The sequence below is a fragment of the Camponotus vicinus genome, unplaced genomic scaffold, assembly GCF_025532165.1.
Source record: "Camponotus vicinus isolate PSW18456_S1 unplaced genomic scaffold, iyCamVici1.0 SCAF_6, whole genome shotgun sequence".
In the NCBI taxonomy this organism is placed as follows: Eukaryota; Metazoa; Arthropoda; class Insecta; order Hymenoptera; family Formicidae; genus Camponotus; species Camponotus vicinus.
Window position 1 is genome coordinate 17,115,543 of NW_028141978.1, and position 27,920 is coordinate 17,143,462.

The 27,920-nt window shown below is 33.1% G+C and overlaps 1 protein-coding gene and 1 pseudogene across 1 annotated transcript; both read right to left on the bottom strand.

Annotated features, from left to right (window-relative positions):
* Nucleotides 1-1,130: 1,130 nt before the first annotated feature.
* Nucleotides 1,131-22,476, bottom strand: LOC145973744 (histone-lysine N-methyltransferase SETMAR-like; annotated as a pseudogene).
* A 67-nt stretch (nucleotides 22,477-22,543) lies between these two features.
* Nucleotides 22,544-27,833, bottom strand: LOC145973745 (uncharacterized). The gene is made up of 6 exons (XM_083103321.1): nucleotides 27,626-27,833; nucleotides 27,314-27,505; nucleotides 24,700-24,759; nucleotides 24,578-24,622; nucleotides 24,320-24,449; nucleotides 22,544-22,568 (listed from the first exon to the last, which is right to left on the bottom strand). Exons 1-6 carry the CDS (start codon nucleotides 27,831-27,833, stop codon nucleotides 22,544-22,546), a joined length of 660 nt encoding a protein of 219 aa, XP_082959447.1.
* Nucleotides 27,834-27,920: the final 87 nt, after the last annotated feature.

The window sequence follows — 27,920 nt, forward strand, 5'->3', positions numbered from 1 at the left end:
AACTTCTTTTATTCTTTCCATGCCTTGCTAAGGTTCCTTTAATTAATTAATTTACTATTCTATATACTGCCTATAATATCTTATTTACATAATCTAATTATTGATAACATATGCCGTTTTAAACACTTTCTTCGTTTTCTTTTGATCAGTTTTTTTTGTTAATGTTGGGATACAATAGGTTTATCCAAAGATGTATGAGAAAAATACACACATAACATAAGAACCAATAGCCGAAGATGCTAATAGATGTACGATTTAATATTATTGCTTGGATGTTTCTTAGAACGATTAGATATTTTATTAGTTTATAGTGATGTTTATTTCACTTAAATAAAACATAATTTAAATAAAAAATAAATATTTTTAATTAATTTTGAATAAAAATATTAATTATACAGGGTGGGCCATTTTAATCTATGCACCCAAATTTCTTTGTACCTAAGACAGATACGGAAAAATGATTCAGACAAAAGTTGTTCAAGATAATGGGGGTCACCTATCTGTGTAACTAGCTTTGACCTTGACACTACTTTTCAAGGTTATTTGAAGGTCAGAGTGGTTTTTTAAAATGGGAACCCCTATTTCTGACACCGGATTCGAAAAGAGTGGAAAATTTTACGTCCGAAATGATATTTTGAAGTTTTTTTCGTGACCTTGAGAAGGTCAATTTAAGGTCAAATGCTAAATAACTGCCTGGTAGCTGTTTATTTAAATTTTCTGGCGGAATAAACGTTGTGAAGGTACCTTTATAAGAAAGATCGAACTGGAATGTGACAACAACCTCAACAATGTTGACCTTGACGTTATTTTTCAAGGTCATTTAAAGAACAGAGTGGTTTTATTAACAAGAAACTTTATTTTTGATACCGAATCAAGAAAAAATGAAAAATTTAACGTTTTAAGGTTTTTCATAACATAAAAAGGCCATTTAGTGTTTCTTATTCCACAAGCTCTTAGTAGCTGTTGCTTTACATGAATTAACTTTACTTTTAGCGTTACCCGGAAACAACGACGTGGACGTAGCAAGTTCTGTTTCCTTTGGGGTGCTTGATTAAAGTGAGTCCCCTTGCCTCTCACTATTCGGGGTGCTTGATTAAAGTGAGTCCCCTTGCCTCTCACTATCGTTACGATTATAACTTTAACCACGAAGCAAATGTTCGAAGTTGCCTCCATTTGCTTCAAGGCACAAAGTTAAACGCCTTTGAAAATGGCGTACGGTGTTTTTCAAAGTCAGCCTTGGAATTGCTGCGCATGCTTGACGAATGCGGTTTTGCATGTCAGCTCTAGTTGTGGGTCGTTGTTGAAAAATAACATTCTTTAAATAGCCCCATAAATAAAAATCTGGAGATGTGAGATCAGGTGAGCAAGGAGGCCAATTAACTGGACCTCCTCGTCCGATCCATCTCTCATTATAATTTTCATTTTAAAAAGTCCTGTACGATTCGTGCGAAATGTGGTGCTGCACCATCGTGCTGAAACCACATTCTTCGTCTTGTTTCTAAATCAACATTTTCCAATAATTCTGGCAACCGATCTCTTATCAACTCCAAGTAGCTTTCTCTATCAACATTTCGCTCAAAAAAGTAAGGACCAATTAAATATCCATTTACAATCCCACACCATACCATAAGGCTCCAACGATTCTGATGGTCTACAGATCGATGCCAGTGAGGATTCTCGTCTAACCAATAATGGCAATTGTGCCTATTCAGTTGTCCGTCACTATAAAATGTAGCCTCATCTGAAAAAAGCACAAACCTGAAAAAATCTGGATTATTTTCTATCATCTGCAAAGCCCATTGGCAAAATTCAATACGCAGTTGAATATGACGTTGCTTTAATTCTTGCACTAACGTTATGTGATAAGCATGATATCTAAGGACTTTTACGATTTTTAAAAATGTTTTTCTTGGTATACCAATTTCTTTTTCAACTTGGCGACTACTGATATGAGGGTCAAGATAAACAGCTGCAAGAATAGTTACAACACGAGGATCATTTTCGTTGTACTCGTGGCGCCTACGTTGGCGAGTAAGATGTCCATCACGAGCTCTTCCAGAATTGTTATTACATTCTCCTAAAACCATTATCATATCAACAATTTGATTGGGAGTATAGTCAGTCATTTTTAGGACTTTACTAAATTTCCATACGACTGGGATAATGAAATGTTAATCGAAATTAAACAGACTTACAAAAAATGAGAAATATCGAATAATTACCGACACGTATTTTGAATGTACACTGATAGAAAAAGTTCGGTATTCCAGCGAATAATTCGGTAGCGCAGCGAAATTTCGATACTAGTTTTGGATCAGCGAAAGTTGTGGAATAAGAAACACTAAATGGCCTTTTTATGTTATGAAAAACCTTAAAACGTTAAATTTTTCATTTTTTCTTGATTCGGTATCAAAAATAAAGTTTCTTGTTAATAAAACCACTCTGTTCTTTAAATGACCTTGAAAAATAACGTTAAGGTCAACATTGTTGAGGTTGTTGTCACATTCCAGTTCGATCTTTCTTATAAAGGTACCTTCACAACGTTTATTCCGCCAGAAAATTTAAATAAACAGCTACCAGGCAGTTATTTAGCATTTGACCTTAAATTGTCCTTCTCAAGGTCACGAAAAAAACTTCAAAATATCATTTCGGACGTAAAATTTTCCGCTCTTTTCGAATCCGGTGTCAGAAATAGGGGTTCCCATTTTAAAAAACCACTCTGACCTTCAAATAACCTTGAAAAGTAGTGTCAAGGTCAAAGCTAGTTACACAGATAGGTGACCCCCATTATCTTGAACAACTTTTGTCTGAATCATTTTTCCGTATCTGTCTTAGGTACAAAGAAATTTGGGTGCATAGATTAAAATGGCCCACCCTGTATATTAATATTAATTATAATATTTATTTTTTTCGATACTTTCATTTAATTATATATAAGTTAGTATACAGTAAAATTTATTACTTATAATTAAATAATCAACAAAACCATATTATTATATATAAATTTATAAATTAATTAATTGATATTAATTAATATTACGATCTTATATTTGTCTTAAATATATAAATACTTCAATTAAAGAAAAAGTGATTATGAATTATACATACTTAATCAGATTAATTATTTTTGTTAGTGCATGTTTAAAATGGAATGCATTTGTATTTTAATTTCATTGGGTGTGTTGCAAAATATTATCTTTTTTTTATTCAATGCAAATGTCAAGAAAGTTGCATGTTTTAATGCAAGTGGTTATTTTTATTTTTTATTATTCTTAGGTCAAAAAATAAATAGCATAAAGAGACTTCTCGCTCTAAATGAAGAATTAATAAAAGAATTAATTCCAGATAGGATTGCGAGCAAGTTTTCTTTATAGTTGGAAGCGTCTAACAAGTGTTTCTGTTATTCAAGGAGAGGTATTATTTATCCACAGCATGGTGTCTTTCGAAAACTTTTCGCGGTCCCGAAGTGTGAAGGTAGATTGTTTCAAATTAAGAAGGAAGCTTACGCCGGGCGCCTACACATTCATCGTTCCTCCCCTCCCCAATCACCGCGCGCCGCCATTATGTTACAGTGAGACCGCTTTCGCCGCCGCGCGCTTTGGCCGATCTTCTTTAATTAATTTTTCGTTAATTATTGCAAATATCGCCAAACAGTAGAGGACCTTCCTTCTTAATTTGAGCCAATCTACCTTCACACTTCGGGAGCGCGAAAAGTTTTCAGACACCATGCTGTGGATAAATAATACCTCTCCTAACAGAAACACTTGTTAGAAGTTCCAACTATAAAGAAAACTTGCTCGCAATCCTATCTGGAATTAATTCTTTTTCAGACACACTATATATTTATATTTATATTAAATTAAAATTTATTTTAACTTTATATTAAATTAATGTTCATTTTTTACAGAATTCTAAGGAGATTCTTTCTTCAATATTAATTACAAACGACACACCAATATTAATTGAATCTGTACTTATTTCTAAAAGATCTGATGTTTCTGAAGTATCTGAAGAACCCAAAAAGCTTACTTTGATAAGGTGATATCTAGTCTGAAATTTAAAAAAAATTTCTAATAATAAATAGATTTTCATTAATTGGATTCCAGAAAATTCTTTAAAATTCTTGCTTTTAGAAATGCATCAATATAAATAAATACATAATTATTTCATGCAGTTTCCAAAGAGTGAATGATATAAATAGTGTTCTAAAAGTATTGCTATTTTTTCAGAAAATTAATTAGTAAATTAACTCTACATAGTACCAACTATGAAGTAACCTCTTCAAGAGAAATCTTTTCCTATATTTGAAATTGTTTACTTAAAATTCTTACATAAAAATATGTACATTTTTCTACTCAAGTGAAAAATTCTTCCATAACAGAAAATTATTTTTATTTTTTCCAGAATCATTCTGTTAAACACCCAAAATTAGATTTTGAAGAGCTATCGTCACTATCTGTTTCTTCGAATCTTGATTTAATTCAAGAAAAAAAGATGATTTAAGAAAATAAAAGAAAGTGTCTCATCCATTGCAGAAAAGTCGAAAATATCTTAATTATTTGAAAAAAATTCCAAACACCAGAGCCAACATATCTTATCCTTTAAATCGTTTCAGGAATTAATAATTACCTGTATGAAGTTAGCACCCCATTTTTCAAATTTTAAAATTCCAAAAGTTGTTCCAGGTTGTTCTAGACTTGTTCTAAATTGTTCCAGAAGATTAAATTTTTATAATAAAAATTTTCGCGGAAAATCGAAAAAACGATTTTTGACGTGACCCCCCATTTTTTAAAAATCAAACTTTTAAAGGTTGTTCCAGATTGTTCTAGTTGTTCCAAACATTGTTCCAAAGTATTAATTCTCCAAACAAAGAATTTAAAAAGATATACCAAAAAAATAGTATCGAGCGCTCAAACAGTATTTTTACGCCTACAGCTATCATTATCATCTTATGAACATCAAATTACATATTTAACCTAATAATTAATGTAACAACCCAGAACAACTCTCATTTTTGCCAGAACAAATTATTAAAGGGCACTTTACTCTTGGAGAAAGACACTTTCTTTGCATTTTTTTGTATTTTTCGACCGATAACGGCACGTCAGCGACACCAAAATGTAGAACAATAATAACTAGACATAGAACAACCTGGAACAACTCTCATTTTTGCCAGAACAAATTTTCAAAGGGCACTTTACTCTTGGAGAAAGACACTTTTTTTGCATTTTTTTGCCATTTTCGACCGACAGTGGCACGTTAGCGACACCAAAATGTAGAACAATAATAACTGGACATAGAACAACCTGGAACAACTCTCATTTTTGCCAGAACAAATTTTTAAAGGGCACTTTACTCTTGGAGAAAGACACTTTTTTTGCATTTTTTTGTATTTTTCGACCGATAACGGCACATCAGCGACACCAAAATGTAGAACAATAATAACTAGACATAGAACAACTTGGAACAACTCATTTTTGCCAGAACAAATTTTTAAAGGGCACTTTACTCTAGGAGGTAAAAACTTTTTTTGCATTTTTTTGCCATTTTCAATCGAAAACGGCGGGTTAGCGACACCAAAATGTAGAACTATAACAACTAGACATAGAACAACCCGGAACAGCTCTCATTTTTGCCAGAACAAATTTTTAAAGGGCACTTTACTCTTGGAGAGAGACACTTTTTTTGCATTTTTTTGTATTTTTCGACCGATAACGGCACGTCAGCGACACCAAAATGTAGAACAATAATAACTAGATATAGAACAACTTGGAACAACTCTCATTTTCACCAGAACAAATTTTAAAGGGTACTTTACTCTAGGAGGTAAAAACTTTTTTTGCATTTTTTTGCCATTTTCGATCGAAAACGGCCTGTTAGCGACACCAATATGTAGAACAATAACAACTAGACATAGAACAACCTGGAACAACTCTCATTTTTGGCAGAACAAATTTTTAAAGGGCACTTTACTCTTGGAGAGAGACATTTTTTTTGCATTTTTTTATATTTTTTGACCGATAAAGTCGCGTCAGCCGTCCGAAACTGTAGAACAATAACATCTAAGCATAGAACAATTTGGAACAACTCTCAGTTTTTTCGGAACAATTATACAAAGGGGACTTTATTCTTGGTGCCAGATGAAGACTAATACCTTCCTCTCCCTGGGTGGATTTAGCTGGAAAAGTTTCGAGAAACTGGCGATTGCACAATTGTGAATTCAGTGCTTTAATCTTTTTTGGGGTGCTTGATTATTGTGAGTCCCCTTGCCTCTCACGATACTTATGTCTTATATATATTAAATCTTATGCCTATATATGTATATTAAATATCTTATGCCTATATATTAAATGTATGTTATTATGTCTATACAGGGTGTTCCATTTTAAAAGTTCCACCCTCATAACTTTTCAGGATCAACGTTTGAAGGAAAACGACTTGGATAAAAGTTGTAGGGAACAAAGGGGGCTATCTAATAGTGATCTTGGATGCGACATTAAAGGTCATTTTCAAGGTCATTTGAAGGTCAACTTCCGTTTTTTAAATGGGAACCCCTATTTTTTATTACCAAATAATTTTTTTAAATAATTTTTTATTACTAAGAAAAAATATGGAATTGTTAATTGTAAATTACATATTTTTTCTTCAAAACAACTGTTTTTTCTTTACACCAATTGATTCCTCTCATTATTTTGTACATAAAAGTCTAAGGTAAGATAATCGAAAAATGAATATTTTACTAGATATTTTATGGTTTATATAAAATTAAAAAATTATTTCAAGCCTCATAACTCGAAAAGTACTGAATGAAGAAATACTTTATTATAGTGTTTTGGAAAGCTCTCGAGATAAGCTACAAGAATAAGTAATAAAAAAATAGGGGTTTCCATTTAAAAAACGGATGTTGACCTTCAAATGACCTTGAAAATGACCTTTAATGTCGAATCCAAGGTCACTATTGGATAGCCCCCTTTGTTCCCTACAACTTTTATTCGAGTCGTTTTCCTTCAAACGTTGATTCTGAAAAGTTATGAGGGTGGAACTTTTAAAATGGGATACCCTGTATATTGCTTATGTCTTATATAATTAAATTCTAATGTTAATTAAAATTAATTAAATTTTTAAACTTTTATATAAAGAAATTTTTTTATAACTTTTTTTATATTTTTAATATTTTTTTAACTTTTTGTTTTTAATATTTTTTTCTTTTTTTTTGTTTTCTAACTTCTTGTATATAATAAGTAATATACGTATTATATATAATAATTATATATAAGTAACAAATATGTATTACATTTTAAATTTTTACATATATGCACATTTGTGGGTTTATTTCTGTCTCACTCGTAACATGTACTGGTTTTTTATATAAGTCATCGAATTGCATCCACTCATTAGTTTTTACGAATGCAGTGTAATGTCCTACGGATGTAATTGTTGCACCTCCTTCATAATTAATTATTCCCACTAATTCATACTGTTCTTGATTCAATAATATTGAATATAACTATTTTGGAAATTGTGTAACTTAATTTTCTGATTCGTTCCATCCGTAGTTTCTATAAATATTACATTTCCATATTTTATGTTAATGTTAAGATCACTGCTACATTTTTTACAATTTTTATGTAAGGTGTGGATATATTCGTCTATTGCATTTTGTAATTTCCCATATCCAAATTGGTTTAATACAGCAATATTAATCGGTAAAATAGTTCCTTTACGCTCGACAACATTTTCACATTTCATACAAGTTTTATTTAAATTGTAGCTGAAATTTTCTTTAAATAATTGTTCGCAAAGATAGGAAATATTCGAAACTGTATTAATAACGATGACGCCAGATACATTTTCGCTTACAAAATGTTCTATGTCGCGCAACAATTCTGCTCTTTTTCTATAAGTTGACTTACTCGAACCAGTTTTTAAAAACAATTTTAAAAATTCATAAACTTTTGTCGAACTCGATTCGATTACCTGACGAAATAAATTGTGTATAGTTGCAGAAGCTAAAATATGAAAAATACTATCGAATCCGCATGTATTTTGTACGACATATTTAACATTTTTTTCTGAAATTGAAAGACATAAATTTCCATTTTCGAGCATAGCAATACCGACTACATTTTTTTTATTAAGTTTCGTGATATTCCAATCGGGTCGAACACTCAGATATGTACGTTTAACTTTTTTAGAAATATTTTTATTCCGCCAGTTTTGTTCCAACAATAAATCTTGAGACTCATTAAAAAAAGACGTCGATGTTTCTAAATTAGAAATACTTTTTACATCGTACACATTTTCTTTATTTTCTATAATATCGTCAGATTCATTTTTATTTACATCAAAATTTTCGACTTCGAATAAGATGTTTGACGATTCTTTGCCATCAATATTTGTTTCATACACATTTTTTTCTTCTTCTTTTACTTCACTTATTTGTTTTTTATTTAAATTCAAATCTTGTTCCTTTTTAGCTACAGCTAATTTTGCTTTTCCCGAAAATGATTTTAAATGGACGTTTAAAAATTTATCGATGCGCATCGGTCGACATTCATTTCTTAAAATGCGATGCTTGAGATCATTAAATTCCGACTCTACGGCGGATGAGCTGTCATGTATTTTTTCTAGTTTAAATGCATTTACCATAATACTTGTATAGAGTGGAAAATAGTGCAAGAGATTTTTAATCTTAGAAGTTATAGAAGGAGCATAATACGAATTAATTGCTTCAGCCTGAGGGGCAGAAGAAACTACGTTTATAGCATCTTCAAATAAAACGTTTACCCAGTTATCAATAGTATTATTTTCAAATCTTTTTTGAGTATCTTTGTCATTTAAGAGTAACGCTTCCGCTGCTGAAATATCTTTTTTAATGTTTTCATTTTCTATTATGTTATTTATGTCTGTATTGCCTTTAATTATATCGTGCAAGTATTTTAAAGCTTGCTCAGCTAAACTTTCTGATTTATTTTGGTTTAAGCCACAGCCTTCGCTATTACATAGTATTATTACGGATTTAATGACGTTTTCTAATTCTTGAAAATTAGTTATTTTTGTCAAATATCCCATGATTAACATATAAAATGTTTTTACTCGTGGATGTACGTTTTTAAATTCATTCCATCGAGAAATTAAATGTACATAGTGCGAGATGTCTAAGCGAATGAGGCATGATGGTAAACTATGGGGCATGTTAGTAAGATAACAAAAACATTGTTGTAAATAATCCTTCAAATTTTTGCATCTTCCAAATAATTTTGCTACAGCGTCCATCAATGCTTTATCAAAGTCGCAAACTATCTGATTGGGATATGTAAATTTTGTTTATGCGTACAACCTATTCTAATTATCTCATTAAACCAGTACATAATTGCATTAGTATTTTGAATCGCGCTCAACATTTGAAATACGGGCATTTTTGATGTTGTTGGAGTTTCTGCCACTATCTGATATAAATATATGTGCGCAGATAATTCATTATTTGGTAACTTTAATTTTTTTACCAATGATCCTGTAGCATCGACACAAATAAAATTAGGATATCGAAGATAAATTGCCATTTGTTCCTGTGTCCAGTAGTGGACGAAAAATGGATCCAATCCAATTGAACGAATATGTCCTGCGTGAATTTCATATTTTATACGCTTTATACTTTCTACTGGATCACTAATAGATATTCCTAAATCAATATTGCGTCTTTCTTCTTTTGCTTTGCGTAAAACATTAATATTTGGTAAATGAACTGGTTCGTTATCACCAAAACTCATAAGTTTGTCGGTTTCCTTTCTGCGCCATATACACGGTAAAATATTTGCATCAACCATTTCTTTGGAAACCTTATATCCAACACCTTATACCGAATATCTTCTTTCACCTTTTAATTGTCGTTTTCTTTTATGTGTAATTGAATCGTCGAAATTTTCAATTACACATTCCATCGTTACATCAGATTGTGTTAAAGGTTTATTAATGACACAACCTTTGAAAATAGCATCGCATTCTGGACATCGGCCTGATACGGTTAAAAAAATACCAGTTTCAGATATCTTACAATGTTTAAAAATTAAAGGACATGGTAGTTTCGTTGCGGCATATATTTCAGCATATAATTCGTCGGTCCATACCTTGCGTAATAAAACATTACATTTTCGTTCCTTTAAAACTTTATCCGCATAAAATACTTCTTCGGGAGCTATCTTTAACCAAAGTACATAAGATAAATTTAGGTTGAAAGTGATAAGATCATTGTTACTTTTATTTAAAGAAATATCATGCTCAGAGTCGATAATTGATGATAATCCAATCTCAATATTGAACAATTTTAAAATTTTATCCCAAATGCCGTATCAATTTTTCTGTAAAATTACATAAATATACTTTGGTTTTAAGTGTTTGTATTTATCGGAATTTTGCTTCGTAATATCACTAATTTTCATGTAAATTTCAGAGCTGGGAATAACGGGTTTACCGTCAGGATTTACAATATCACGTAAATCTAGGGATGAAATAATATCCAAGATATTTTCTACATGCGCAGCCATATCAAACAATTTTGTAAGAAATAGCAAACGACGTCAATATCGCATACAAAATGCCGAAAAATATTTTCTTACTTTTTTTAAGTATAATTTTCGAAATGATCTTAAGATCGGCCACTCTTAAGATAGTGTACGCGATATAAAATCCTAATCACAAGTACAAATGTTCAGTAAGCTAGCGAAAAACGATCGACTACGATCTGCTCATGAACGCACAGAAAACAAATGCGATAACGCTGGTACGGAGGCGCTCAACGTAGACGCAGCGTGTGCCACATGTACGCGGTACGGCGCTTGCGTATGTTTCCCTCTCCATTATGATTAGGACAGTTGCGCGCGCATATGCTGTTGCTAGCGTGGGCATTCTGGCATCACTGCTCCGAAAGAAAATTATACTTAAAAAAAGTAAGAAAATATTTTTTGGCATTTTGTATGCGATATTGACGTCGTTTGCTATTTCTTACAAAATTGTTTGATATGGCTGCGCATGTAGAAAATATCTTGGATATTATTTCATCCCTAGATTTACGTGATATTGTAAATCCTGACGGTAAACCCGTTCTTTCCAGCTCTGAAATTTACATGAAAATTAGTGATTTTAGTATTGCTGACGTGCCGTTATCGGTCGAAAAATACAAAAAAATGCAAAAAAAGTGTCTTCCTCCAAGAGTAAAGTGCCCTTTAAAAATTTGTTCTGGCAAAAATGAGAGCTGTTCCGGATTGTTTTATGTCTAGTTGTTATTGTTCTACATTTTGGTGTCGCTAACCCGCCGTTTCCGATCGAAAATGGCAAAAAAATGCAAAAAAAGTTTTTACCTCCTAGAGTAAAGTACCCTTTAAAAATTTGTTCTGGCAAAAATGGGAGTTGTTCCAGATTGTTCTATGTCTAGTTATTATTGTTCTACATTTTGGTGTCGTTGACGTGCCGTTATCGGTCGAAAAATACAAAAAAATGCAAAAAAAGTGTTTTTCTCCAAGAGTAAAGTGCCCTTTAAAAATTTGTTCTGGCAAAAATGAGAGTTGTTCTGGGTTATTACATTAATTATTAGGTTAAATATGTAATTTGATGTTCATAAGATGATAATGATAGCTGTAGGCGTAAAAATACTGTTTGAGCGTTCGATACTATTTTTTTGGTATATCTTTTTAAATTCTTTGTTTGGAGAATTAATACTTTGGAACAATGTTTGGAACAACTAGAACAATCTGGAACAACCTTTAAAAGTTTGATTTTTGAAAAATGGGGGGCCACGTCAAAAAATCGTTTTTTTCGATTTTCCGCGAAAATTTTTATTATAAAAATTTAATCTTCTGGAACAATTTAGAACAAGTTTAGAACAACCTGGAACAACTTTTAGAATTTTAAAATTTGAAAAATGGGGTGCTAACTTCATACAGGTTTAACAATTTTGGTTCGTAATTTTCATTTTATTATTCTCTGCTTAATTTGAAACTTCTCAGATATTCATTTAAATAGATCTGCCATTTATATTCAATGATAATTACTTTTTATTTCTTGTATTTTCTGTACTTTTAGGAACTACTGAAGAATCATTCTTTAAAAAGTAATGCCGCTCTTCTAAATTTTAAGAAAAGAGGAATGCTTACCGATTTGAATAGATCTGCCATAACTGAAGCAGTAGCTAATGCCATCCTTCAATTGAATCACATGTAAATATTAGTTTTCTCAGTTCTTTCATGAAGTGAAAGCAAACTGAATTTTATCTTCTTTTTTTAGTTTTTTTAAATAGGCCAACAGCTTTAGAATATAATATTGCAGCAACTAAGCTGTGTGAGTTGTTTATGTGTGAAACTAAGGTGAAGTTGATGAGCAAAAAATATTCTTTACAAAATTATATTTATTCAATTTTTTTTATTTTTCGATTGTCAATGGTTATTTTCCTTTTTGTCTAAAATGCAGGAGTCGTATTATTGCCCGCCAGCAGGCAAACATAGAAACGCATCAGGAAAACTTCCCGATAAAATAAAGAATATTAAATATCAAGTTAAGAAAAATGCTACTGGATCTTGGGCAACATTTTTTTCTGAATCTTCTCTTGTTTCAAGTGGAACTCGAATTACTTATTCTACAAAGTTTGCAGGTAACAATTATAAATCAATTGCTCTCTTAAGAAATTTCATTGAAAATTTGGAATTTAAATTTTCCACGATCTACCTTGATTTAACTATTGGCATTATTAAAATAATTTTATAAAACTATTTCTTTCCTTTTGCAGATTTTACAGATTTTACGTAATTATAATTAATATTAATAAAGTAGTGGCATTCTTTAGATTATATTATCTTTTCAAAAATTAATCGCTTTTATATTCTTTTATGTGTGTTGTACATACGCATGCATACATATATATATACATATATATATATATATATATATATATATATGTAATTTGCAATTAACAATTACATTTTTTTTTCGAAACAATTATGTATTTTCTTTACACCAATTGATTCCTCTCATTATTTTGTACATAAAAGCATTAAGGTAAGATAATCGAAAAATGAATATTTTACAAGATATTTTACGGTTTATGTAAAATTAAGAAATGATTTCAAGCTTCATAACTCGGAAAGTACTTAATGAAAACTAACTTAATTATAGTGTTTTGGAAAGCTCTCGGGATGAGCTACAAGAGTATGCAAAAGCATATAGGGTGTCCCGTTTAAAAAGTTGGATGTGACCTGCACGTGACCTTCAGGTGACTCTTCAAGGTCAAACTAATGGCACCATCTTATGTCCCCCTTGAAACCATACAACTTTTGTCTGAAACATTTTTCTCTAAATTGCTTCGTTTCCGATATAAATTTGTAACACTTTACGTCGGCCACCCTGTATATATATATATATACACACACATACACATACACACACACAATCTCCTTATTGTAATTACATTTCAAAACACAAATATTTTAAATTGTTACAAAACGTATACGTAATTAATAATAGAATAATTATTTTTATTATTAATAAACGATAAAGAGAACTTAGATAGGTTGCCACATTACATTTGTGATGCGCACGTTCCTTAGTTACGAGCGTCCGGCGGTGGCGGCGGTGTGGTCGCTAAGGCGCGAGCGGTAAGAGAGGAACAATAGGCGTAAGCTAAGAAATCTGGCCGAATGTTGCAAGTAAATCCCAGCACTGCTTTAAATAATATTATATTATAACTGAAAGAGAGAAAAAGGATGAAGGAGGAAAAGATAGATATAAATAATTATTTTATATTATTTAAAAATGACTATATCAAGCGACGCGGTAGCGTCGCGACGCCAAGTACATAAAAAACAGGTCCGAGCATTGAGTTGAGAATCACTGTTCTCGACGCGGCGCTACCAAATAGCTTATCCGGAATTTCACGTCAAGTAAACTTTCGATTAAGATATATTTAATAAACTAAAGTCGTAATAAAAAATCTAACGACACTTTTATTATATAATGTGAATATAAGCTTTCGATTGCGACCAGTTTGAATAAAATCAGTGCAGTCAATCCTGAGAAATGATGATCGAATATCAGAATTGTGACATTTTTCGTTTTTCTCCAGGTTCAGACTCACGTACATATGTTCGCACGCACACACGCAAAGCGAGTTTGTCCCTCAAGCGGCGTTCACAGCGTGCGTATACGATTATTGCTTCGATATGTACAATGCTTTAAGAGAGAAAATCATATGCGTGCATACGTGTGATGTGTATATGTATGTGTGTACGTACGTGTGAGAGATTAATTTATTGAACTATAGTGCGGAATAGTGTAAAACAAGGAAGAGAAGTAGTGTGTAATAATGTATCAAAAAAGAGAACATATTAAAAGTTATTGTCAAGCGACGCAGCAGCGTCGCGACGCCAAGTACATTTATTAGTATTATATAAAAACACAGATTTGTAACACTTAACGACAACCAAGTGGACTGTGAATTTTGTAATATTCATCAATCAAAAGGTAAATATTGTGAAATTTTTCTCATTTCTGTTTAGATATAATATATTTTGACACATTATATATTAATCTTAATAAAGAGAATAGACAGTTATCATTTTGTGGAATATAATTATTATGTAATTTATAATTATATATATATATATGTGTGTGTGTGTGTGTGTGTAGAAATTTACATATTTGACTGTACAACTATAATCATAGTTACATAGACATTTATTACATTTGCCTGCGTAGACACAAATATAGTTACGCAGAAATATTCCCTATATACAGGGTGAGCCATTTTAATTAACGCACGCAATTATTTCGGAAACAAAGCATTTTAGAGAATAATGTTTCAGACAAAAGTTTTATGGTTTCGAGGGGGCCATAAGATGGTATCATTGGTTTGACCTTGAAGAGTTATTTGAAGGTCACATGAAGGTCACCTTCAATTTCTTAAATGGAACCTACTATTTGTCATTGCATATTCTTGTAGCTTATCTCGAGAGCTTTCCAAAACACTATAATTAAGTACCTTTTCGTTAAGTACTTTTTGAGTTATGAGGCTTGAAATAATTTCTTAATTTTACATAAACCGTAAAATATCTTGTAAAATATTCATTTTTCGATTATCTTACCTTAATACTTTTATGTACAAAATAATGAGAGGAATCAATTGATATAAAGAAAACACATAGTTGTTTTTAAGAAAAAATATGGAATTGTTAATAGCAAATTACATATTTTTTCTTAAAAACAACTATGTGTTTTCTTTACACCAGTACCACAAATATGGTACGCAGAAATATTTCCTACATGTATAATGATAATATAATTATATATATATATATATATATATATATATATACATATGTGTGTGGTGTGTATAGAAATTTACATATTTGACTGCGCAATCATAATTATAGTTACATAGACATTTATTACATTTGCCTGCGTAGACACAAATATAGTTACGCAGAAATATTCCCTACATGTACAATTTTATATATATATATATATATATATATATATATATATATATATTTCTGCGTAACTATATTTGTGTCTACGCAGGCAAATGTAATAAATGTCTATGTAACTATAATTATGATTGCGCAGTCAAATATGTAAATTTCTACACACACACACACACACATATGTATATATATGTATTTAATTATATTTTATATATATATATATATATATTATATACTATATTTTAAGTTGTGGGAGGATGAATTATATATGTTGATGCTGCTTTATAAAATAATATTTATTACGATACGCAACAAACTTATATCAAACTTTTATGGTAATTATATTATTATGATTTACTTATTACATACATCTGTTTAAGTTATTTCGAATTTTTAACTTCTTTTTTTTCTCTTATAGACCTAGTAATGGCTAAATTTCAATTTTATTTAAGATCTAATACAATGACAGAATTGCAACATGTCTTATCGTTCAATTAAATCTAAACTTCTAAACTTCTAAATCTAAACTTCTAAAACTTTCTTTGATTCTTCATACGTGAAACAAAATTTTATTATATAATAAAGAATAATGCAATAATAATGAAATCTATAATAGTAAATATGTAATGATAAAAACTTAATTAAATCAATAATAATTTTGACTTGTAATATATAATAATATAGTATACAGGAACTAAAAGGGACAAAATAATTTAATACCTACGGAAAAAATACGTATTGGTGCGAATACGTATAAAGTTATTAGTGGAATTTTTCATGAAGGTAAGAATATAATCGATGGACATTACACAAACATTGTACGTACTAAAAGTACCAAATGGCAATTAATAAATGATTTAGTAATACAAAAGTGTAGTTGGCCTCGAAATGCTAAAAATGCATCTAATAGATATCTAATACAAATCATGTTCTGTGTGGATATGCATTTTTAGCATTTCGAGGCCAACTACACGGTGGCATACGTGACGGTTTCACGTTATCCACGGTGGATATTAAGGATATCCATGAATATCCAGGAGATAGCCATTAGATATACTATAAATGTCCAAATGTCCGCAATACGAGGTCTCATAGATATCCATAGGATATGTAGACCAATATCCATTGAATATCTATATCATATCCCATGGATATATATATATATATATATAGATATCCTATGGATATTTTATAGATATTCTGTAGATATTTCTGTAGATATCCTATGGATATGTTATAGATATTCTATGGATATTTTATAGATATTCTGTGGATACATATGTAGATATCCTATGGATATGTTGTAGATATTCTGTGGATATTTCTGTAGATATCCTATGGATATGTTGTAGATATTCTGTGGATATTTCTGTAAATATACTATGGATATATTATAGATATTTTGCGGATATTTTATAGCTATTCTATGGATATTTTATAGATATTATGGATATTTATATAGATATCCTATGGATATATGTTAATATTCAGTGGATTTCCTCGTGGAGGTAATCCATTCAATATTCTATATAAATATATATATATATATATATATATATAAACAAATATATATATATATATATATATATATATATATATCGATAGATACATATCGATATATATATATATATATATATATATATATATATATATATATAGATTGTTCTAATAACAGTACACGTGTTCAAAAGATGTTCATGGGGCATCTGTAGGATGTTTTAACCTATAGATCTCTTATGGACGTCTTTTGAATATGTATATGCTGTTAGGTTTATACCTTAAAAGAACATCAGGTATTAATAATTAAATAAATCAGTTTATTTAGTACTATTTATACGAACATTTATTTTTTTTAGAATTTTAAAAATAATAAGTGCGGTAAATCTCACTATTAATATAAACCAGACTAATATATATATCTGTATAAACTACCCAGTAAGCAAAATGTTAACAAATTGCGTGCAAATTGGCAGCAAATTTAATCAAAATTCCACACCAAATTCATAGCCATCTGTGTCCGCATTAAGCTCGTGTTTTGCTAGCAAACCTTGCTGACATAACCTGACAGCAAATTGGTGACAAAACCCGAGCAAAGCTTGCTGACATGTTGACGTCAAATTGTCGGCAAAAACCGAGCAAGATCTGGGCGCGCGCAATCTAACAGCATATTGACGGTAGTAACCGAGCATGATCTGCTTTTGACCAAAGTGCAATAAAATTTAATATTACAGAATAAGTTTTATTGGTAAATTATAATTTTCTTTTCATAAATAACTATGAAATGTAATGTTATATCGTAGTTATATCTCACGTAGCAAATTCTCTTTCAACTTAATTAAATTAATAATAAAGTAAATTGTGAAAATAATTAAATTTAATTTATAAAATTGAGACATAATTTATATGATAATTAAACTCTTGCTTTATGCTTCAAATAGAATAATTTTCCATTTATCCTGTTGATTCTAATCAGTTTAATATTCTCATATTAGGCTTGTATGAGATATCAAAAATTAAACCAATAGAAATAAACTTATGATCTTTTATTAATAGCCACTAGCAGGCTTTATATCTACTTCTAACAGAAATTTGATTGCGAGAAAGCGTGCATCGCGTAGCGGAAAGCGAAGGAACTATTGAATCAAGGCACTTAAATACCGATTATGCAGGTTCTGCTCGGTTTCTGCCACCAATCTGCCATCAAATTATGCGCGCAGATCTTGCTCGGTTTTTGCTGCCAATTTGACGTCAAGTCATGCAGCAAGCTTTGCTTGCTTTTTGCTGACAATTTGTCATCAGACTTTCCTGCACAGATTTTGCTTGGTTTTTGCCGCCAATTTGACGTCAAGTAATGCAGCAAGCTTCGCTTGCTTTTTGCCGCCAATTTGTTGTCGGATTTTGTCAGTAAGCTTTGCTCGGTTTTTGCCGCCAATCTGCCAGCTTAATCAGGTAATAACAACTCTTGTAGCAAAATTGTAGCCTTTTTGCTGACAACAATTTTTAGCAAGCACTTGGCGAAATCTGTTCGAGCAGACTTGGCTAATTGGGTAAATAATATATATATAAACTAATATATAAACATCAACGAAACTAACAAAAAAATATCTATCGAGCATAAAACATATACAGGGCGATCCTGAAAAACGTTATGTCTTTAAAATGACGTATTCCTGACACCATTCTAAGACAATTTTTCCTTTACCAAAATTTGATTTGAAGCGTAGTTTTTGAATTATGAGCAAAAATAGTTAGTAAATCACGCGTCGGGTACAGAAGGCAGGCAGGAGCGGCGCGGCGTGCCGCGAGCGCGGGCGCAGCTGACCGCCCGACGGGTGCTTATCACCGCATGAGTCGCTAACTATTTTATCTTATAACATAAAATTATGCTTTAAATAAAATTTTGGTAAAGAAGAAAATGTCTTAGAATTACGTCAGAAATACGTGTTCCTTAAAATAACGTTATTTTAATAATGAAAAGTTGTTCCGGATCGCCGGCCGTCCGACGTTGCAATCAGCTGATTGCTACACGCGATGTGTGTATGGCGGAGTGTGAGCGTAAGAGAGAGAGAGAAAGAGAGAGAGAGGGAGGGTAGGAGGGACAGACATTCATACACACGCACGCACTTTTTTTCTCGCTCTCTTTCTCTCTTTTACGCAACACTCATACACTCTCTCATTCAGTCTCTCACTCACACTCTCTCGGTCACTCACTCACTCACTCACCTGCTTACTCACTTGCTCACTCACCTTGTAGCAGCGTAGCGAATCTTCATGCTATGTATTGTTGTTACTGCTGCACGGTTATGATTGCTAGAGATGCGCGACACATCGAAATTTTTTCGATTATTAGTCTCACACTCGATTGACACAATACAGATTACACGATAACGAGTTTACTGTTTATTCACTCACTATTGATTTATCGATACCAAAAATTACTTTCAAAGAAACGCGAATGCAAACAGCACATGACTCGACGCGAAGCGACGGACCGCGGAGACTGCGCGACCACAAGAGTTATGTTGCCAGAAACGCGACACGCGACATCTAACAAACGACTTGCGCGTGGCGCGTGATTGACGCGAGATAAGACGAACGATCGGCTAAAACCTTCGCATTGCGAATGCGGTAGAAAACATGAAACGTATAATGACATACTTAAAAAATTAATTATTTATTATAAATAATAACTATTTCTAATTATAATAAATAATTATTATTTTAAAAAGCATGTGTTGTACGTTATTACGTTTTCGAAATTATTGCATTCACGATGCGAAGATTTAAGTCAATCGCAAGAATAATGTAATTAAAATTACATTTGGAAAAATTTATTTTTATTCTGCTCACAATGAAATGTTCCAACGTGAAAATGTATTGGTCGCTCTGAAAAGAGCGGATTGACTAAAAAAAATTTTAAAGCAGATGCTCAAAATGCCCGCCATCCATCCTAATGCAAGCTCTCATGCGTTTTAATAAGTTTCTTTCGACGTTTTCCATTATTTCTTCGTCAATATTCCAAATAGCGAATCGTAATCTTGTCTCCAGATCTTCAATATCTTCGGGAAGCGTTTTATAAATTACTTCCTTGCAGTATCCCCATAAGAAAAAATCTAGAGGATTGAGATCCGGAGATCTTGCGGGCCAACGTATCGGGCCGTACCGACCCATCCAGCGTCCGGGAAAATTCTCGTTTAAGTAATTCGTAACGATCCTGGCGTTGTGTGGCCCAGCACCGTCTTGTTGGAAGATAATATCGTTTCTTTCAAATAATGGCACATCTTCTAAGAAATGTGGTAGATTTTCTGTTAATATATCGACGTAGGTTCTTCCAGTTAAAATATCTGGAAGAATAACTGGACCAAGTATTTCAGTGCCCATTATTCCAGCCCATACATTAATCTTCCAACGAGGTTGAAAATTTCGAAATCGCGTGACTCTGGGATTTTCTTCGCTCCAAAAGTGCATATTATGCACATTAAAAATTCCTTCTTGTGTGAATAGCGATTTATCGCTGAATATCACACGAGAGGAATATCTGGGATCTCGATCGACGTTTCGCAGAAAATTTTCGCAAAACGATTTATTAACAGAAAATCTACCACATTTCTTAGAAGATGTGCCATTATTTGAAAGAAACGATATTATCTTCCAACAAAACGGTGCTGGGCCACACAACGCCAGGATCGTTACGAATTATTTAAACGAGAATTTTCCCGGACGCTGGATGGGTCGGTACGGCCCGATACGTTGGCCCGCAAGATCTCCGGATCTCAATCCTCTAGATTTTTTCTTATGGGGATACTGCAAGGAAGTAATTTATAAAACGCTTCCCGAAGATATTGAAGATCTGGAGACAAGATTACGATTCGCTATTTGGAATATTGACGAAGAAATAATGGAAAACGTCGAAAGAAACTTATTAAAACGCATGAGAGCTTGCATTAGGATGGATGGCGGGCATTTTGAGCATCTGCTTTAAAATTTTTTTTAGTCAATCCGCTCTTTTCAGAGCGACCAATACATTTTCACGTTGGAACATTTCATTGTGAGCAGAATAAAAATAAATTTTTCCAAATGTAATTTTAATTACATTATTCTTGCGATTGACTTAAATCTTCGCATCGTGAATGCAATAATTTCGAAAACGTAATAACGTACAACACATGCTTTTTAAAATAATAATTATTTATTATAATTAGAAATAGTTATTATTTATAATAAATAATTAATTTTTTAAGTATGTCATTATACGTTTCATGTTTTCTACCGCATTCGCAATGCGAAGGTTTTAGCCGATCGTTCGTCTTATCTCGCGTCAATCACGCGCCACGCGCAAGTCGTTTGTTAGATGTCGCGTGTCGCGTTTCTGGCAACATAACTCTTGTGGTCGCGCAGTCTCCGCGGTCCGTCGCTTCGCGTCGAGTCATGTGCTGTTTGCATTCGCGTTTCTTTGAAAGTAATTTTTGGTATCGATAAATCAATAGTGAGTGAATAAACAGTAAACTCGTTATCGTGTAATCTGTATTGTGTCAATCGAGTGTGAGACTAATAATCGAAAAAATTTCGATGTGTCGCGCATCTCTAGCAATCATAACCGTGCAGCAGATAACAACAATACATAGCATGAAGATTCGCTACGCTGCTACAAGGTGAGTGAGCAAGTGAGTAAGCAAGTGAGTGAGTGAGTGAGTGACCGAGAGAGTGTGAGTGAGAGACTGAATGAGAGAGTGTATGAGTGTTGCGTAAAAGAGAGAAAGAGAGCGAGAAAAAAAGTGCGTGCGTGTGTATGAATGTCTGTCCCTCCTACCCTCCCTCTCTCTCTCTTTCTCTCTCTCTCTTACGCTCACACTCCGCCATACACACATCGCGTGTAGCAATCAGCTGATTGCAACGTCGGACGGCCGGCGATCCGGAACAACTTTTCATTATTAAAATAACGTTATTTTAAGGAACACGTATTTCTGACGTAATTCTAAGACATTTTCTTCTTTACCAAAATTTTATTTAAAGCATAATTTTATGTTATAAGATAAAATAGTTAGCGACTCATGCGGTGATAATCACCCGTCGGGCGGTCAGCTGCGCCCGCGCTCGCGGCACGCCGCGCCGCTCCTGCCTGCCTTCTGTACCCGACGCGTGATTTACTAACTATTTTTGCTCATAATTCAAAAACTACGCTTCAAATCAAATTTTGGTAAAGGAAAAATTGTCTTAGAATGGTGTCAGGAATACGTTATTTTAAAGACATAACGTTTTTCAGGATCGCCCTGTATATTGACTTATTCGATTTCGGAGCACGCGCCCACTTCACTACGTCTACACGATGACGCTTCGCGTCCATCATCTCGTACGACAGACATTTGTTGAGAACAGTCATCATCATTGGCCTAGAATTGAAAAATATTTAGAGTACAGTAGTTATAAACTCAAAACATAGAAATATAAACACTAACCTTTGTTGCATTGTTTTGCCGTCGTTTCTCATTATCAAATCTATGTTTCGCATGTCTAAACCAATCTTTGCATTTGTGTGTGGTTTCAAATTCTTTCTCTCTCTCTCTCTCTCTGTTACATTAGGGAATGTCTTCCTTACAACTTCTGCAACACAAATAGTTTTCATTAATGTTTCATTTTCTTATTTTCATTTTCTTATTTTCATTTTATTACTTTCATACTATTTCTAAAACTTCTTATAATGTCTTTGTGATATCATGAAATTTATGTTATGGTAGAATAACGACAAAATATTGTTTTCAAAAAATGTAATTATTAGAATTATCAAGACATTAAATAATAACTGATCTGCTTATGTGAAAATTTTAACATTCATTGAACTTAATATCTAAAAAATAATATATGATAAAAATATTTTTACTCACTGAACATTATTTTCATTATTTCAAAATTATGAAGTTTTCGTTTCCCTTTTCCTCCCACCCAACTGTATAAGCTGGCTACTTCATTTGTAAAAATATGAATAAACATTCGTTTTGACATTTCTTCGTGGGTACTTCCACCAATAGCTACCAATATGTTTAACTGAAATAATTTGTTATTATTATTTGAAACGTATACATTGTGACGTTGCCGTCCCGACGCGCGTCCACTCGCCCCGGAAGTCCTCAATCGGGTGCGAGCCGAGCGGCCGCGCCAGATAGAAATTACGAGGGCCGTGCCGAAATCTCCGGAGAGACGAACGATTATTATTTAGCGATATTTTATGTTTATAATTTCTTTTATTTTTTTATTGTAAACGTATCTTGGGCACTTCGCCGGAGCGCTCGCTGTGTTGTGTGATTCGTGTCGAATTTATTATGTTGAGGTATGAATGTGTCGCGGTGCGTGCTTGACAGCGGCAAAATAAGAAATCGTCGCGACTCGGGCTCATAGAGTATTATCCGCGGAATATTGGACGATTCATAGCGAAAAGCGTGCTGAGAGCCGTGAAACCGGCGTCCGACGGCTATCGATTATCGATCACCCGGCCGTACTCGCTGCGAACGCGAGCTCTCTGATCTTCGCAAATTGTACATTGTTTTGCCTGATTCTAAGAACTACGTATTACATGCGAGGCGACGGCCGCCGAAACGGCTGTCGAATTTAGTTACGGGCTAAATTGCGAGCCCTCAAATCCCTCGCACTCAGATATACCGTCGCTTATAGTCGATATTTTCCCGTTTTCGGTTACCGCGCTGTGTGACTTTTATCGCTCGCTTTTTGAGCGAATACGAATGTCGTTGTCGCGTTGTTTATCGCCCGTTTTGTAAAAATGGTCCGATTGATTCGTTAACCGTTACGTACGTCCGATTTACTCTATTCTGTATTATCTCGCGTCTTTACTCGGTGTCATATTATTCTCTTCCGTCTATATTTTTGTCATTTATTTATTATTTTTATGTAATAAATCTGTTATTTTTGTTTTATGAAATCTTTTCGTGTCGATTATTTCAACGCCTGATTTCCGTAAATGAAAACCTTTGTCGTGTCTGTCTCGGCTAGTGGATTTCGCGAAACCTCGTAATGATAAGTTTAACATCCTCTCCATTAACCCTGCCCCTCTACCGTTAGGAGAGCTAGTCGGCCCGTGGCGAAAAAGGCCTGCGTTTGTCGTTCTGTCGTCGTGTCGCGAATTGACACGTGCAAGACCGTGTCTGGCGCCCAGTTTCGGACTTCCGGTACGGCCTCCGCTTCGCCGCGCGGACCTCCTCCACCCTCGTCCCGCCGAGCGCGAGTATTTTCTATTCTTCTCCGTTTCTTTTTTTTGACGACGATTCGTCCCCGTCAGAAGTAATAATCGTCGCAACATATATATATATATATATATATATATATATATATATATATATGGCGTAGGACTACGATAATCTCGTCTTCGATTGGACACATTTAATTTAGACAATATAAGTTGATTTTGCTCAATTAGATTACTGACATCAAATTTTATATCTGCTAACGTTTTTTGAATATGTTGAAGATAATCTAAATAATGATACAAATATGTATATAGTTTAATGAACCACAGCTAAAAAACCACAAGCAGATTCCTTATAAGAATTGCTACTTGACATCTTGTCTGAAAATGTATGATATCAAATTGTTCTACTTACTTTTAATTGTAATATTATCATCTTCTTTTTGTACATATGTCGTACCTGAAAGAGTATATAAAATTGTATAAATATAAATATATGCTGTATAAATGTACAATATCGAATTATATTCTACTTACTTCTATTCATAATGTATTCTTCATTTGTTTCTTTCTCTTTTCTTTGTACATGTTTAGTATCTAAAATAATATATAAAATTATATTATAAATGTATATACATATATTTATTTTATCCAACAACACAGACGATTATTTAAAATTTAAAAGCCGAGATATTAATATTATAATATTATTTATGGTTTATAAGAATCCAAACTACTTTTTAAATATGTCACTGCTCCACTATAAAGCCAGATTAAAATATTTTCCTTTCAGCATTTTCCAATGAATATTCAATGGCCTCAAATATACAGGGTGTCCCAAATATTAAATTTTAAGTGTCCACCCCAAATATCTCTCTCATTTTTGATTTTAGAGAAAAATGGTTCAGACATGTTTTGTATGGTTTCGAGGGGGCCATAAGATGGTACCATTGATTTGACCTTGAAGAGTCATTTGAAGGTCACGTGAAAGTTACCTCAATTTTTTTAAATGGCACCCCCTATTTTTTATTACATATTCTTGTAGCTGACTTCGAGAGCTTTCCAAAACACTATAATCAAATGTTTTTTCGTGAAGTACTTTTTGAGTTATAAAGCTCCAAATTTACAAAATTTTGATAAAAATACAAAATATTTCGTAAAACATTCACTTTCCGATAGTCTTATCTTACATGATCCAGCCAGTCAAAGCAAGATCCGAGCATGATCCAGCCAGTCAAGGCAAGATCCGAGCATGATCCAGCCAGGCAAGGCAAGATCCGAGCATGATCCAGCCAGTCAAGGCAAGATCCGAGCATGATCCAGCCAGTCAAGGCAAGATCCGAGCATGATCCAGCCAGTCAAGGCAAGATCCGAGCATGATCCAGCCAGTCAAGGCAAGATCTTCTTTTGTGTACAATTACTTTAAGTGTTCAAAAACTTGGCCATTTACTTGTATGCATAGCTCTAGTCTATGGTGAAAGTCGTCCCTAACTTTTTCAAGAACACCTACATTAATATTTCTGCAAGCCTGTCTGATCCGGTTTTTCATATTTTCAATGGTTGTAGGCTTTTGCGAATAAACTATATCTCTAATGTAGCCCCAGAAATAAAAATCTAGGGGCGTCAAGTCGGGTGATCTTGGGGGCCATTCTTGAACTCGGCTGCCCATACCAATCCACCTATTCGGGAATCTATTATTTAAATATTGTGTAACGGCTCGAGATTTATGAGCCGGTGCTCCATCTTGTTGGAACCACATTCGTCTGAGTAAATCATTGTCGACATGTCTCAAGAGGTTGGGCAGGTCATCTTGAAGAAATCTTAGATAGATTGCCGCATTGAGATTTTCTTCAAAAAAATATGGACCAACAATAACATCTCCCAGGATGCCTGCCCAAACATTAATGGACCACTGCCGTTGGAACTCTTGGCTTCTCTGCCAATGTGGATTAGCATCTGAATAATAATGGCAGTTATGTCTATTAACGCCTCCTCTATTACAAAACGTGGCTACATCAGAAAAAAGCGTATCAGCAATGAACCGGGGATTTTGTTGGATTTGATCTCAAGCCCAGTTACAAAAACATACACGGCGTTGGTAGTCCCTTTCTTCCAATTGCTGAGTTAGATGAATGTGATATGGGTGAAACTTGTTGAGCTTGAGCACACGATTGGCTGTTGATTTAGATATACCGTGTTGCCTCTCAATTTGTCTCGTAGAGATTTGAGGATTCAAAGCAACGGCACCTATAACAGTCAATAATGTGACTTCATCAGGGCCCGATTTTCGCCGGTTTCTTCTAAGAAAACCCTGTTCAGCTCTGTCGCAGAGTCTTTTTATTACTTTCCTATCAGGATGGCGTCTGTCTGGAAATGTTTCAGCATAAAGCCTTTCTGCTGCCGAGTAATTATTCCTGGCCTCACCCAAAATGCGAATCATGTCCACAATTTCATTTGGTGGATAAGCAGCCATAATTATAAAGAAAAAAAGCGCCAAAATACCAAAAATTCCTGTCTTATCAAAAAAAAAGTCAATGGATAATAATATGCGTCTGTCTGAGACTTCGCCAAAATACCGAAAGTTGCCCAAGTAAGAAATTTGAAACAAGTCTCTTGATATTTGTTTCATTAATGAATTGACAATTGCACTTTCACAATTGTTACAGTTCATTGATTATCAGGCAATACAGGATCTCGCCTTGACTGGCTGAATCATTCTCGGATCTTGCCTTGACTGGCTGGATCATGTAAGATAAGACTATCGGAAAGTGAATGTTTTACGAAATATTTTGTATTTTTATCAAAATTTTGTAAATTTGGAGCTTTATAACTCGAAAAGTACTTCACGAAAAAACATTTGATTATAGTGTTTTGGAAAGCTCTCGAGATCAGCTACAAGAATATGTAATAAAAAATAGGGGGTGCCGTTTAAAAAAATTGAGGTGACCTTCACGTGACTCTTCAAGGTCAAACCAATGGTACCATCTTATGGCCCCCTCGAAATCAAACAACTTTTGTCTGAAACATTTTTCTCTCCCGGGCTTGCTTTTTGAGATATTCGACTGGATGTATTAAAATGGGCCACCCTGTATATATATAATTTGATAAAATATAATTTAAATATATAAAAAAATAATATACTATTACTTACTCGAATAAACCATAGGCGCTTTTGGTGGTAAATACGATTGATAATTGCTACTAGAGTCACTTTCATCATTATCAGTAGTGTTAATTTGTTTTTTAGCTGTAAACTTTCTTTGTGCTCTGTCGTCAGTATCCGTGTTAATATCCGATATCATCTCGGCCTTTTTTAATTTATTGCGTGCTTCACTGTAGGATTCTATCAAAATATGAGATGTCCAAAAATATTTGTAAACAATAACTTGACAAAATGTTTGTTACAATAATTTGCAAACTACATATAGACAACAAACAGAACCATTGTGATACGTTCACTTACCATAAATACCAAATACTCGTTTAATTGAGTAGGATAACCAATCATCTTGAGGCGATTGCCGTTTCTTTATCGCTTTATTTATGTCTTTATCAGTTTTAAAATTTGGATACCAACATTCATTTTTATCTCTTTGTATCCAATTATCAGGTACAACTTGCACCCCATCTTCAAATTCTACCAAATGAAATGTATTTTTTGAAAGAGCCATTTCACGAATGTAATATATTATATCTGAAAAATAAAACACATATACACAATGTACATAACAACAGGATATGCAAATACATACACACAC